The following is a 15,929-nucleotide window of genomic DNA, read 5'->3' on the forward strand; positions in this document are numbered from 1 at the left end:
TATAGCTTAGTCCTATGATATTAAAACTGACTACAGACAAAATAGGTTGAACATGGTAATTGCTGCAAAGGAAGAGGACCAGTTCACTTTTACTGGGACTGTTGTTAGAGTGCCTTTTAATTTTGTTTGACTTTACATGTAAAATGAAAATTGAGGAAGGCTTAGCCCTAGTATTTCTCTGGTAAGGAAGATTAGATATAATGTCTGTCATTTGGACTGGATTCGTGGCCTGGTAGGAATAACTTCTGCAACTTTGCAATGTTTGGTCAAATAACTTCTCTTATGTGGTATTGTTTTATGTTTTAACTGCCATGAAGTGGTCAATGATTGTAATCAAACATAATCCCAGAGCTGCCTTTTTCTTTTTAGTGAAGGACAGCAATTCTGTTCTCTGAGGTTCATTTTGTCAGCTTGTGAATTTTTGGAAGGAAAACATAGTAGAAGGTTAAGGAACCACAGAATCAGTTTAGCCCAGTGATTTTTCAACTCGAACTCATGGAATACTGGGAGTTGTACAGGGATTCCTTGGTGCCGCTGCAGGAGAGTTGGAAAAGATGAATGGGCAGGATTATCATCTCCATACCCCACCTAACAAGGGAACTTTTATCTCTTTTGTATTGGACTCCCAGGAAATATTTGAAGAATTTAAAAACTGCTGATCTAGATTCACTCCTTTAGGAGAAATGAAGACAATTGAGTGACTTGTGTAAAGGTTCTATAACTAGGAATGAGGGGACTGGCAGAGCTAAAACTAGAATATATATAATCTGACTCAGCCTGAAGCTATGCCCACTATACTATGATATAACAAGAGGTTTTTGTAAGCTTAGAGTTTTTTCATAGTTAACACTTTAAATTTTTTACCAACAATGTATTATAATTAGGAATAATTGCATATGCTAATAATTTACATACATTTGTGCTAGTAGATTTACTCTAGTCCTGTTTGTAAGCTAGACATGGTTTTCAAAGTTAAAGCAGTTTACTTAGAATATACCAGGAAATCTCCCTATGGTTTCTTAGGTTGCAGAGTTTTCAAAATAAAAACAGGAAATTAATGAAGAGGATAAATCAATGGTTAAGTGACAGACAGCAGTGCTATCTTTAACTTGTTTTAGTTCTTTTTCTGTGCTGGGTTGTTTTTTTTTATTACAACCCATACTTTGTTATGATTTAATCCTAAAATATTATAAAGGATTGGAGATCTTCAAATAGATTGATTTTCAAAGTAGACTTTTCTAAAGTTAAGTGAGGAGATTTGTTTTTAATTCTAAAGTACATTTTACCATGTTTTTTGGAATGTGTATGTGCACCTTGTTGGTAACTTGGAAATTGTCTTCTCTCTGTTAACTAAGGAAAATATTAGTGTGTATTACATGTCTTAGGATTTATAGTTTGAGGTGGACACTAGGCGGAATGTGAATGATGTTTGTTGTACCTAGTGGTGGCTCTTTTGAGGTTCCTGAATGTTAAGCTGTTTGCTGTTACTTTCATCATTTTAAAAGGGCATTATTCCCAAATAATCAAGCTTTGATTTGCACTAGAATAAAGTATTTATTTCCTTAAAGATTTAACAGAGGCTTTGGATGAAGATGCAGACCCCACAAAATCTGCACTGTCTGCAGTTGCATCTTTGGCAGCTGCATGGCCGCAGTTGCACCAGGGTATGTGTGGGTTTTATTTTTTTTAATTGATTTTTTATTGTTAATTTTATTAAGGTATATTTTACATTGCTGAGGATTCTTTGCTTATATTCTAAGTGACTCTTTCATTTCTTAACAACTATAGGCTGCAGTTTGAAAAGCTTGGATCTTGATAGCTGCACTCTTTCTGAAATCCTCAGACTCCACATCTTAGCTTCAGGTGCTGATGTAACGTCAGCAAATGCAAAGTACAGATACCAGAAACGAGGAGGGTTTGATGCTACAGATGATGCCTGTATGGAGCTTCGTTTGAGCAATCCCAGTCTAGTAAAGAAACTTTCAAGCACTTCAGTGTATGATTTGACACCAGGTAAACTTTGCTAGTTGGAATTTGTATAACCTGCCCCCTTCCTACCCTTTTTATCTCTTTAGTCCAGAAAACTAGGTGCTGGTGAGAAATTTTAGATGATACCAGTGTTAAACAAGAAAGAGAACAGTCTTTTAAAAAAATTGTTGGAATACAAATATAGTGACCCAGATGGAAACTAACTACTGTTGTTGTTCCTATTAGCTTTAACTATTCCCAATTTTCTTTTCTTTTTTATTTCCATTTTCCTGGTGGTTAATCTACTACATCTACTAAATTTAAAAGGATAAGTAAGAATTAGCTGGCTTTCACTTTTCATTGTCAGTATATCAGAAATTTAAGCCATAGCCACTAAATGCTAACATTTGCTTGAATAGTGTTTGAGGTATGAGAAGTGATGTATAAAGATGAAGTTTCTTTTCGCTTCCTTTTTTAAATAAAAACTTACAATGTACAGACAGACAGAGTTTAAAATGCTTATTTAAGACAACATCTAATAAAAGAGCACATTCATTCCTAACATTCATATAGTTTTTATAATTTATGGTAGGGTTTTTGTACAGTATTTTCAAAGTAGCAGTTTGCCTGTTGCCATGTTTTAAAAGTCCATGTGGTTATAATTTAGTCTTTATTTGAACTTCATAAATGAGCCTCAAAATTAAAACTTGAAAAAAATTGTCATTAGAAAACTTTTCATGTCTATTTAACTGGTATATAAAGTAGTTATTAGTATTTGAAATGCCTTGTATGTTACATAACTGTTAATTTGGATTCAGAGTTGCTTTTTCTGAAGACATGCCATTGGCATGTTTGATCTTGAGACTTTTTCCTCTTTTTTATTAAGCATTTTCACATTGAGCCACAAATTAAGACTTTTCAAACAATTCCTTTTTGTCATTGATGGTACAGAATTTATTTACCAATCTTTTTACAGGAGAAAAAATGAAGATACTTCATGCTCTCTGTGGGAAACTACTGACCCTAGTTTCTACTAGGGATTTCATTGAAGATTATGTTGATATATTACGACAGGCAAAGCAGGAGTTCCGGGAGTTAAAAGCAGAACAACATCGGAAAGAGAGGGAAGAAGCAGCTGCTAGGTAAGAGATAATTATAGTCAGTTGTGCTAATGAAGGCTGCTTATTTCTTTGCATCTAAAACCATACTTGACAATGGGCTGTGATGTGACCTTGGCTCACAATGGATTTTGATGGCTTAACTAAGAGGTTATGAATGAATTACTACATTATGGTTTTGTGATAACATTTGGAGTGCTTTCCATAATTTTATAATTAAAGGCAAAATGCTAGAAGTTAAAAAATTATCTTTCATTGAATACACTTTAATATTTTAACTTTCAGAATTCGTAAAAGGAAGGAAGAAAAACTGAAGGAACAAGAGCAAAAAATGAAAGAGAAACAAGAGAAACTGAAAGAAGATGAGCAGAGGAATTCAGCTGCAGATGTATCTGTTGGGTATGGTTTGAATTATACTGCTCATTCTTATATAAGAATAAAAATCAGGGACGCCTGGGTGGCTTAGTCGGTTAAGCGTCCGACTTTCGCTTAGGTCATGATCTCGCGGTTCGTGGGTTCGAGCCCCGCGTCGGGCTCTGTGCTGACTGCCAGCTCAGAGCCTGGAGCCTGTTTCAGAGTCTGTGTCTCCCTCTCTCTCTGACCCTCCCCTGCTCACGCTGTCTCTCTCTCTCCTAGCTAGAAATAAAACATTAAAAANTTTAACTTTCAGAATTCGTAAAAGGAAGGAAGAAAAACTGAAGGAACAAGAGCAAAAAATGAAAGAGAAACAAGAGAAACTGAAAGAAGATGAGCAGAGGAATTCAGCTGCAGATGTATCTGTTGGGTATGGTTTGAATTACACTGCTCATTCTTATATAAGAATAAAAATCAGGGGCGCCTGGGTGGCTTAGTCGGTTAAGCGTCCGACTTTCGCTTAGGTCATGATCTCGCGGTTCGTGGGTTCGAGCCCCGCGTCGGGCTCTGTGCTGACTGCCAGCTCAGAGCCTGGAGCCTGTTTCAGAGTCTGTGTCTCCCTCTCTCTCTGACCCTCCCCTGCTCACGCTGTCTCTCTCTCTCTCTCCTAGAAATAAATAAAACATTAAAAAAAAAAAAAAAAATCAGCACTTTAAACTCTAAAATGCTTTCCAAAGTTTTAAAAACTAGTTCTCTAGTTTCTTACTTACAGGTATGTAATAATTGTGCCAGTGGGCCTATGAAATTTACATATAAACAATTCTCAAGTATATGTGTAATGTTAAAAATACCTCTCAGGAATCTAGAACTCATTATCTCATAGAATTAATGTAAGTGATGATTGCCCAGAAAATCTTTCAGTAGCCTATTTTTAACCAGTAACATATTAATAGTGGTAATCTCCTGTCTCCACCACCACCACCACCATGACGGTTGTACACTATGCCTCACAAAGCTCCTCTGAGTTTATTGAGGAATGGAGATGAAGTTGGAGGTTTTAACAGATGGTATAGGGAGAAGATGGAAGCTTCATAAGTAATTTAGTGACTTGGGCACTCTATTTCATTTGAAAATATTTGGTATGAAAATTGGCTAAGAAGACAAGCAGGAATTTTTTCATCTTGTAGATGGCAAACTATATTCAAATTTACCAGAAGTAATTTTTTTAACAAAATCTGCAAAGGAAGTCTCCAAAAAAGCTCAGTATTCTGAAATTAATGTATTGACTTTTAATTGTAATTGCATATAAAAATACCTATTAAGTCTTAAGGTCATAGGTCACAAACTTGCAACAGCTGTATTTTACATTGCCATCAACAATACTTTAAGAAATGGAATTTAGCTTAGGAAAGTTAATCTGATACCTAAAGCACAAGCAATCAAAAACAATGAATAATTTGATTTCATCAAAATTAAAAACTTTTATGCTTCAAAGAACACTGTCAAAGTAAAAAGAGGTGTCTGGGTGGTTTAGTTGGTTGAGCATCTGACTCTTGACTTTGGCTCAGATCATGATCCCACGATTGTGGGATCGAGTCCTGTGTCAGGCTCTGCACTAGGTATGAAGCCTACTTGGGATTTGCTCTCTCTGCCTCTCTCCCCTGATTACAACCATGTGCACTCTCTGTCTAAGGAAAAAAAAGTAAAAAGACATCTCAGTAGATGGGAAAAAATATTTGCAAATCACATATCTATTAATGGTATAATATCCGGGGGTGCCTAGATATGTGTCTAGGGGTGCCAGTTAAGCGTCCAACTTCAGCTTAGGTCACAATCTCATGGTTCATGGGTTCAAGCCCCATGTCCAGCTATGTGCTGACAGCTTAGAGCCTGGAGCCTTCTTCCGATTCTGTGTCTGCCTCTCTCTCTGCCCTTCCTCTGCTTGCACTCTGTCTCTCTGTGTGTGTGTGTGTGTGTGTGTGTGTGTGTGTGTGTGTGTGTCTCAAAAATAAACATTAAAAGTAATAATGATATAATATCCAAAATATGTAAAGAGCTCGTACAACTCAACATTAAAAGAACAACCTAGTTTAAAAAACGGGCAAAGGATTTTAATAGGCATTTCTCTAAAGAAGATACACAAGAAGCACATGAGAAGGTACTCAGCATCATTAGGGAAATGCACATCAAAATCACAATGAGATATAACTTCATACTCACTAGGATGGCTGTAATCCATTGAAGGGACAATAAGAAGTGTTGGTGAGACTGTGGAGAAATTGGAACTCTCATGCATTGCAAGTGGAAATGTAAAAATGGTGCAGCTGCTCTGGATAAATCTGGCGATTCCTCAAACAGTTAAACTGTTTGTTACCATATGACCCAGCAATTCCACTCCTAGGTATATACTCAAGAGAATTGAGAACATACATTCACTCAGGAATGTATATACAAAAGTTCATAGCATCATTATTCTTAATAGCCAAAGAATTGGAAATAACCCATATGTCCATCAGTTGATAAATGGTTAAACAAAGCTATATATTTCTTTGGTGATATATCCATACAGCAGAAGGTTATTCAGCAATAAAGAAGAATGGAATTCTCATACATGCTACAATGTAGATAAACTTTGAAAATGGTGGTGAGTAAAATAAGCCAGTCATAAAAGACCATGTGTTGTATGATTCCATTTATATAAAAAGTCTGGAATGGGCAAATCCACAGCAAAAGGTAGATGACTGCTTACCACGGCAGTGGGGAAGAGGAAATGGAAAGTGACTATAAGGCTTTTTCTTTGGGGACAATGACGCCGTTCTAGAATTAGGTGGGCATAATGATTGCACAACCTTGTAGCAAACTAAAAACCACTGAATTTTTGTACTTTAAAATGGTGGTTTTAGGGTATGTGAGTTATTTCTCAATTTTTTTCACATTTTATAAACCTTTCCAGTTCTATTGAGATATCATTAACATAATATTGTATTAATCACTTAGGATATATAACGTAATGATTTTCTATATGCATATGTTGTAAAATAATAAGTTGAGTTACTATTTGTCACCTTCGATATTTTTTCTTTGTGATATCTTAATTTAAAAACAAGAGAGGGGCACCTGGGTGGTTCCGGCAATAAAGCGTCTGACTTCAGCTCAGGTCATGATCTCATGGTTCGTGGGATCAAGCCCCATATTAGGCTCACTGCTGTCAGCACAGAGCCCACTTTGGATCCTCTGTCTCCTCTTTCTCTGTTCCTCCTCTGCTGGTTCTCTGTCTCTATTTTCTCAAAAATAAATAAATAAACTAAAAACTTTTTAAAAAATATATAAACAGAAGAAAAATAAACATGTTACAGATTCCACCATTTCATGTTTTTTAATACTTTTCTAGCTTCACTCATTTACATTATCCCTTTGGCTCCTAAACGCATTTGAGTTTGCAAAGCTTGCTTTGGATAAAGACCATAAATGGTGGAACTTATTGGGGCGCCTGTATGGCTTAGTCAGCTAAGCATCCAACTCTTGATTTTGGCTCAGGTCATGACCTGACAGTTTAGTTTGTGAGCTCTGTGCTTACAGTAGAGAGTCTGCTCCTGCTGGGCGTTTTCTATCTCTGCCCCTTCCCCACTTGAGTTCAGGCACACACACGCACTCTCTCAGAATAAATAAACTTTTTTAAAAATGGTGGAATTTATTTCAAGGTTCATGCAATTTTAAACTTTAAAAAAATTTTTTTAATGTGTGTTTATTTTTGAGAGAGAGAGACACACACACACATCACAAGCAGGTGAGGGGCAGAGAGAGAGAAAGAGACGCAGAATCTGAAGCAGGCTCCAGGCTCTGAGCTGGACACAGGGCTCGAACCCATGAACCGTGAGATCATGACCTGAACCGAAGTCAGACACTTAACCCAGGACCCCCATACAGTTTTAGCTTTAATTTGGATAGTATAATGAATTAAATGTCCATATGTGTTCATTCAGCCCGTTAGCTATATCTGAAATTTATCTTCTCTTCTCCACTATTTGTCTGCTTACCACCAACTTTCTACTCTGAGCCGACTACCTAGACTGCTAACAGTGGCTCCGTTGTCTCTCCTCATCTGCTTTCTTTCTCAGATCCTTTTCCATGTAGCAGCCAAAGTGCCTTTTAATCTTAATTTCTGTTTTCTAAATTCTACTTTTTCCCCCATTGCTTTTTGAATAATTCCCTACAAAGCCCAGTATGACCTAACCCTGCCTTTTTCTCATCCATATCTTGGATGAATACTTTATGTTTTATATTTTTCTCAAAATAAGAAAAAAGCTCTTACCTTTTCTCTTCAGCTCAATGCCTTTGCACATGTTATCCCCTTTGCAGGAAATGGAGAGTTCTTCCCACCTGTTGCCTTAACCCCTCCCTGATCTCCCTAGTCTCACAGTTTAATTGTCACTTCTTCAAGCAAGCCTTTCTTGATCCCTAAGACTAAATTTGGTTCTCCTTGAAATGTTTTCATAGCACCTTGAACTTCTCCCTTTTTTTTTAATAGTTATTACATATTTTAATTTTATAATTGTTTGTGTTATTACCTCTTTCCTCTGCAAGAGTATCAATTTATCCCCTACTTCCTAAACATAGTGGCTAGCCCTTCATAAGCAAGCAATGAATCCCATGAATGGAATTATATATTCATTAATGAAAGTAATCTTTGGGGTTTGTTTGTTTTTCCCGTTAAGGGAGGAAGAAAGGGAAGATTTTGATACTAGCACTGAGAGCAAAGAAATCGAGCAAAAGGAACTTGATCAAGATACCGTCACTGAAGATGAAGATGACCCCGGATCACATAAAAGAGGCAGAAGGGGTAATACAGAAATTTCTTAAGGGCATACTTGCTTGTTTTTAATTAATAAGGCACATGATAATTCAGCTATGCTGAAATATGTATTAGATTACTTCCATTTATTATTCCTAGGTATGTTTGTTTTTAAATGCCAACTTATAGCAGTGTTAAGTTCCTTGAATGGTGACCATTTTGTTAAAAAATGGTGTTAGAAGTTACATTCTGTATTTATTCTCATGTTATTTATACTTTAGGGAAGAGAGACAATATTTATATTCTTTTAATAGGTCAGTTTCACATAACTTCAACTTCTGGTTAGCGAATTTTGTTGAGTTTGGTATTTACTACTTGATATTAGGCCAAACAGAAATTTTTATTCAATAGCCTACTCAACACTCATTGACTACCTTTTAGATGCAAGAAATACAAAGGTCAGTAATGCTTCTAATTGGTACCAAATGCCTGAGAATAGAAATCTACTGCCTTAAAATAGATTTATAAATTACTAGATCAAAGGGAACACATTTTTTGAAGGTGTTGATATAATTTACTTCTGAGGATCTTTAACCATCTTCATTTGACAACTACTAAAGGAGATTTATAAGTTATACCTGTAATTTCGATGGTATCTTTTTTTTCTACATTATTTTCTAAAATGTCTATTATAAAGTGGACAAAATCTCCAGTATCACAAAGGCTATATTTTCTGATTATAATGCAATTGATTTAGAAATCCAAAACAAAAAAACCTCATTTGATTAGAGCCTTAAAACATGCTTCTAATAGGTCAAAGTAGAAACCATAAGTGGACACTAGAAAGTGTTTAAAACTAATCAGTAATGAACAAAAGCTAATCAGTACTGCACATTAATACTTGTTGGATACAGAGTCTCTACTTAGTGGAAAATTTATAGGTGGTTTTTTTTTTTTAATGTTTTTTTATTTATTTCTGAGAGAGAGATAGCATGAGTAGAGGAGGGTCAGAGAGGGAGGAAGATACAGAATCTGAAACAGGCTCCAGGCTCTGAACTAGCTGTCAGCACAGAGCCCAATGTGGGGCTCAAACCCATGAACCATGAGATCATGACCTGAGCCGAAATCGGAAACTGAACTGACCGAGCCACCCAGGTGCCCAAAAATTTATAGTATTAATACATATTAGAAAAGAAGAAAGGCAAATTGAGCTAGGCATTCATTTAAGAAGTTAGAGGTAGAAAATACAATAATCCTTCCAGATAAAAGGAAACAATAGAAACAAGTTAGAAATTCATAAAACGTAAAACTGTAATAGAGGAGAACAGCAAAGGCAAAAATTGTTCTTTGAAAAAGCCAAAAATTTGTTCTTTTAATCTAGACAGACCTTTATTGAAATTGATTTGGAAAAAAGGGAAGTCTCAGTAAGGTTAGGGCTGAAAAGTTAAACAGCATAACTACAGATAAATTAGAAATTTAAAGATAAGGAAACAACAGTTTTATGGCAATAACTTTGAAAATGGAGGCGAAAAGGGTCACCCCTGTGGCTCAGTTGGTTAAGTGTCTGACTGTTTTAGCTCAGGTAATGATCTCACGTTCGTGAGTTCGAGCCCCACATTCATGTGGAGCCTGCTTGAGATTCTCTGTCTCCCCCTCTCTCTGCCCCTCCCCCACTTATGCCATCTTTGTCTCTCTGAAAAATAAAATAAATAAAGCTTTTTTAAAAAGGTTCAAAAAAAGAAAATGGAGGCAAAAATAAAGCAAAATCCTAGAAAAACACACATTATAAAAATGAATGCCTGAAAAAATTTAAAATGTGACTGGTCCTAAACCTTTAGATCTTGAATCAGTATTAAAAATTTCCTACCAAAAAAATGTCAGTCCTAGACAACTTTATAGATGAACTTCGCGAAATTTTAAAGAAGCAGATAATTTTGTTTCATGTTTGTTTATTGTGAGAGCAAACAGGATGGACAGAGAGAGAATCTCAAGCAGGCTCCTCACGCAGCTAGTGCATAGCCCAAAACAGGGCTTAGTCTCATGATCACAAGATGATGACCTGAGCCAAAATCAAGAATTGGACACTCAGCGTCTGGGTGGCTCAGTCGGTTAAGCACCCAACTTCAGCTCAGGTCATAATCTCATGGTTCATGGCTTCAAGCCCTATGTCGGGCTCTGTCCTGACAGCTAGCTCAGAGCCGGGAGCCTGCTTCTGATTCTGTGTCTCCCTCTCTCTCCGACCCTCCCCTGGTCACGCTGCCCACCCCCTCAGAAATAAATAAAACATTAAAAATTAAAAAAAAAAAAAGAATTGGACGCTCAATCAACTGAGCCACCCAGATGCCCTAAAGAAGCAGATAATTGTAATCTTATATACAAACACTTTCAAGCAAAAGAAATCGAAGAAGTAACTCCCCAGTCATCTAAGCGATGGGACAGTGACTGAAACAAAAGAAGTTCAATTCTTCAACACACCATAAAAGGCCTGGCAGGTCACCAGGGATCCAGTCTCTTCATGTCTTGCTAGTACTGCCATCCATAGGGTTTTGCTGCCATTTTCATGTTCAAAATGATTTATCCCAATGTCTCCATTCTGGCTAGTTGAACAACGGGAAATGCAGAGAGAGGTACAACCCAGAGGTTACATATAATGCTTCTGCTCTCATCTCTTTGGCCAGAAGTTTCCAATGTAGCCATGCCCCCTGGAGAAACATTTCCTGCTAGAAAGTGTCCTCCTTTTGAGTTGCTAGGTACCCAACTAAACATTAGAGGTTCTGTTACCTAAAATCATTGGTTAGTAAACCTCAGCCCATTGGCCAAATCTACCTTGCTTGTTTTTATATAATCCATAAGATAAAAATGGTTTTTACATTTTTAAATAATTGGGGAAGAAAGATGATATTTTGTGATATGAAAATTATATGAAATTCAGATTTCAGTGACCATAGTTTTAATTGAACACAGTCATGTTTGTTCATTTACATATTGTCTGTGGCTGCCTTCATGCTACAGTGGCACAGTAGAGCAGGTGTGAGCAGAAACCATATGGTCCACCAAACCTAAAAATATTTACTAGCTAGACCTTTATAAAGGTAGTTTATTAACTCCTGCCTTAGAGAAAGGACTGAATGTATGTTGTAAAATAACAGACTCTGTCTCACTCTCCAGTATGGAGATGACAGTTTTTTGTGTGTCCCTTGTATTGTAAGTAAGTAAGCATACCAGTTTCATATCAGCATAGAATGTTAGTCTGTTCATGCGCCATAATAAAATATTGCAGACTGGGTGGCTTAAACAGAAATTAATTTTCTCACAGTTCTGTAGGCTGGTAGTCCAAGATCAAGGTGCAAGCAGGGTTGGTTTCTGATGAGGCCTTTTTCAGCTTGATACAGCACCTTGTCATTGTGTCTTCACATGACCATTCATCTGTGCCCACAGGTGAAGTGAGTGAGCACTCTAGTTCCTTTCTTTTTTCTTCTTATAAGTACCTCAGTCCTGAATTAGGGTCCCACTCTCTGAACTCATTTTACCTTAATTACCTCCTTAAGGACCCTGTCTCCAAATATAGCCACATTGGGATTTAGGATTTCAACCTATGAATTTGGGGGACATTCAGTTTGGTCCATCATTCATAGTAACTTGGGATATATATTTTTCTGATGAAAATTTAAAATGTGATGATGATCAAATGTTTCAATTATAGGGAAAAGGGGACAAAACGGGTTTAAAGAATTTACAAGACAAGAAGAGGTCAACTGTGTAACGAGAGAGCCTCTTACTGCTGATGAAGAAGCAGCTTTAAAACAGGAACATCAGCGAAAAGAGAAGGAGCTCTTGGAAAAAATCCAAAGTGCCATAGCATGTACCAATATCTTTCCCTTGGGCCGAGACCGCTTATATAGGCGATACTGGATTTTCCCTTCTATTCCTGGATTATTTATTGAGGAAGATTATTCTGGTCTCACTGAAGACATGCTGTTGCCTAGACCTTCATCATTTCAGAACAATGTACAGTCTCAAGATCCTCAGGTATCCACTAAAACTGGAGAGTCTTTGATGTCTGAATCTACCTCCAACATTGACCGAGGTCCATGTGATGATTCTGCGCAGCTGCCAAAACCAGTGCATAAGCCGAACCGGTGGTGCTTTTACAGTTCTTGTGAACAGCTAGACCAGCTGATTGAAGCTCTTAATTCTAGAGGACATAGAGAAAGTGCCTTAAAAGAAACTTTGTTGCAAGAGAAAAGCAGAATATGTGCACAGCTAGCCCATTTTTCTGAAGAGAAATTTCATTTTTCAGGTAAATTTTCACTGAAAACGAAATTCTTTACTTTTTCTCTCCCCATAATCTCTGGTTCAGGATTAAACATCTGTCAAGCTATTAGAGCATATTTAAAACATCTTCTGGGGCGCCTGGGTGGCTCAGTCGGTTAAGTGTCTGACTTTGGCTCAGGTCACAATCTCACAGTTTGTGGGTTCGAGCCCCGCATTGGGCTCTGTGCTGACAGCTAAGAGCCTGGAGCCTGTCTTCAGAGTCTTTATCTCCCTCTCTAGCTAACCCTCTCCTGCTCATGCTGTCTCTCTCTGACTCTCAAAAATAAATAAAAAACATTTTTAAAATATTTTTTTAAAAAAGACGTCTTCTGTCTTCTCTTTCATTTAGACCATGTTCTCAGTTTGCAAGTCAGTGAATGTTCTCCAGTTAGAGAGACAAGATTTCACTAGGTTCCATTTGGATTATGAGGAGTGGTAGTGTGGGAAGATTCATCCTCTTTCCAGTCTCATTCCTTGATCAGTAGACTCTGAGTACGCAAGGCACTAAGTTTAGACAATTAGTTTTAGACAGTAGACATGATAGTGAGTTCAGTCCCTAAGCATTTGAGCTGAGGGTCCAGGATGGTTTCCATTAGTCACATCTTTGGAGATTGTCTGCAAGGGCAGATCGGGTAGCAGCATTCCCTGTATGATGGCTGGTTCATTGATAACAGGTAAAAGAAAGTAATAAGGCATTTTTGGGTATAAGCTTTCGTATTACTAAGTGAGATTCTCTAGGTAAAGAACTCTTAAAATTAGGGGCATGTTGCTATGACTACTTTAGTTCTCTTCAGAATTGAAAACTATAAATCACAATTCATTAACAGATTTATTGAGATTAGTTCATATGCTATACAGTTCACTCATTTGAAGTGTACGGTTCAGTGATTTTCATTATTTCAGATATGCAACCATCACACAGTCAATTTTAGAACATTTTTATCCCCTCAAAAAGAAACCCCACATTTGTTTTCCGTCTGTAAATTTCCCTGTCTGGACATCTTATGTGAATGGTAGCATGTAATATATGGTCTTTTGTGACTGGCTTCTTTCACTTAGCATAATGTTTTCAATGTGCATCCAAGTAGTAGCACATGTCAGTACTTCATACCTTCTTATGACCAAATGATATTCCATTATATAGATATATACCACATTTTATTTAATTATATGTTGGTTGATGGATGTTTCTGTTGTTTCCACATGTTGGCTGTTAGGAATAATGCTGCTATAAATGTTTGTGTACAAGTTTTTATGTCAACATGTGTTTTCATTTCTCTTGAATACCTAAGAGTGAAATTATTGGGTCATATGGTAATTCTGTTTAATCATTTGAGGAACTGCCATACTGTTTTCCAAAGCAGCTACACCATTCTGTATTTCTGCCAACAGTGTATGACGCTTAAAATTTTTCCATGTCCTTGTCAACAGTTGTTGTTATCTGACTTTTAGATTCTAGTCATTTTAAAGGTATGAAGTGATACTTTTTTTTTTTTTAGTAAAAGAACTATTTATTTTTTTATTTTATTTTATTCTTTTTACAAATAGTTTATNAGTGATACTTTATTGTGACAGTTTTTGGTGTGTATTTTCCTAAAGACCAGTAATGCTGAGCATCTTTTCATGGTCTTATTGGCCATTTGTATATCTTCCTTAAAGAATAATCTGTTCAAATCCAGTGCCCATTCTTTTTATTGAGTTGTAAAAGTATATTTTAGACACAAGTTCCTCATCAGATGTCTGCTGCCCCCTTTTCTGCACTTTAGAACTAAGTGTTTTTATATCCATTATCTCACTATCATAACTGTCACATTGGGAAACTTGTATTTTTAATAAGAAAATAATAATAAAGGTATTGATAACTATTTCAGACAAACCTCAAATCGATAGCAAACCTACCTGTAGTCGGGGACGATCTTCCACTGCATATGATTCATCTCAGATGTCTGCAGAAAGACAGCTTGAATTGAGGCTGAGAGATTTTCTTTTGGATATTGAAGACAGAATCTACCAAGGAACATTAGGAGCGATCAAGGTTGGTACCTGTTCACATTTTTAGTTTGCCTAATTACCAAAGTTTTGGTCATTTTTGTTAACTTATTTGATATAGGCAAGCCATGTGTGGTTTAAATAAATACATGAGAATGATAATATTTTTATGAAAACTAAGTTAGTGCCCCTGTATCAAAATACTAATATGTGGATAGAAATCTTTCTTAAATGTACTATTATGGCTATCTGCTTTCTTAAACAGAATTTAATGAACATAATTGATATTAATTTTTAGTATTTTTAAAATAGCTGTTTTGTGGTATTTTCATCCGAGATGTTAAAATGTGTAAGGATATTTTCTTCTTCCTTGACTAGCTCCTGCCTGCTCTGCTGAGTCTGGTTTGTTTATTGGTTTCTTTGTTACCTTTTTAAAATCTGTAAGTAATTCATGCTTGATACGTGTGTTCTGTTCATTCCTTTACTATCATCCGTCACTTTTTGCTATCAGGTGACCAATCTCAGAATTGTTTATGATTTCCCTATATAGTGAGGTACTAAAGCTTCCATCTATAAATGATATGAATTCCATTTTGGCCACTTAGTAACCTTATTTTTAGACCCCTTTTTGATTTACAATCTGTTCTAGAATATTCATGAATTTTTCATATGTACATTGAATCTCATACTTCTTAGGAACAACATATGCCATTTTCCCATGTTGGTAAACTTGGGTTTTGTTACAGGTTACAGATCGTCACATCTGGAGATCGGCATTAGAAAGTGGACGATATGAGCTGTTGTGTGAGGAAAACAAGGAAAATGGGATCATTAAAACTGTGAATGAAGATGTAGAAGAGATGGAAATTGATGAGCAAGCAAAGGTCATAGTAAAAGACAGGTATGGAAAGGATTTTTCTAAAGTAACTCACTTTTCCTTGCCACTCTAATTTCATGGTTCTTTTTAGTAAAGGTTTCTTTTTCTTCCAAAAATTGTTTTAAAATCTTACCATGAGGACTTTTAATACTTATAACCACTGAAATAATTTTCCTCAACCACAAGCTCTCTTTTACTCCACTTTGTGCTAGTGCAGCCAAAAGACAGCTTGTTAGGATGATGATAATTTCTCAAATCTAAAATAAAAAACTCTTTGAATCTAAGGTTTTATTAATTTCAGAAAGTAACTTCATACTGTCCATTTTTCTGTAGGACAACTTAGTAAATTGTGTTGGGCTTCAATTTTATTTGAATTATTAAACAGAATCTCTATCTGTATATCTGTAGATAGATGCTTTGACATCCTTAGAGTTCTTCTTGGATAACTCTCCTTAAGGAGTTTATTATTGAGAAGGAATGGGAAAGAGACATTAAGCTAGCAGCTCTGAAACAGGGT

The 15,929-nt window shown here is 36.3% G+C and overlaps 1 protein-coding gene and 1 long non-coding RNA gene across 3 annotated transcripts in view; one reads left to right on the top strand and one right to left on the bottom strand.

The window, feature by feature from the left end:
* The window catches only part of BAZ1A (bromodomain adjacent to zinc finger domain 1A), a 92,929-nt gene that overhangs the window by 60,697 nt on the left and 16,303 nt on the right, over positions 1-15,929 (top strand). Inside the window, exons 12-19 of one of the 2 annotated variants that reach the window (XM_077769235.1) lie at positions 1,569-1,664; positions 1,789-2,013; positions 2,945-3,110; positions 3,372-3,485; positions 8,156-8,280; positions 11,936-12,532; positions 14,418-14,581; positions 15,282-15,436. In XM_077769235.1, coding sequence (XP_077625361.1) covers positions 1,569-1,664; positions 1,789-2,013; positions 2,945-3,110; positions 3,372-3,485; positions 8,156-8,280; positions 11,936-12,532; positions 14,418-14,581; positions 15,282-15,436 — 1,642 coding nt within the window. The remainder of the gene's footprint in view (positions 1-1,568; positions 1,665-1,788; positions 2,014-2,944; positions 3,111-3,371; positions 3,486-8,155; positions 8,281-11,935; positions 12,533-14,417; positions 14,582-15,281; positions 15,437-15,929) is intronic. The other variant, XM_077769234.1, reaches the window with a different exon arrangement.
* LOC144235654 (uncharacterized) overlaps positions 1-15,929 on the bottom strand; it is a 57,450-nt gene that overhangs the window by 32,974 nt on the left and 8,547 nt on the right. Inside the window, exon 2 of the long non-coding RNA XR_013336284.1 lies at positions 14,446-14,553. This is a non-coding gene — a long non-coding RNA (uncharacterized LOC144235654). The remainder of the gene's footprint in view (positions 1-14,445; positions 14,554-15,929) is intronic.

The sequence above is a fragment of the Crocuta crocuta genome, unplaced genomic scaffold (assembly GCF_008692635.1).
Source record: "Crocuta crocuta isolate KB4526 unplaced genomic scaffold, BGI_CrCroc_1.0 scaffold65, whole genome shotgun sequence".
Lineage (NCBI taxonomy): Eukaryota > Metazoa > Chordata > Mammalia > Carnivora > Hyaenidae > Crocuta > Crocuta crocuta.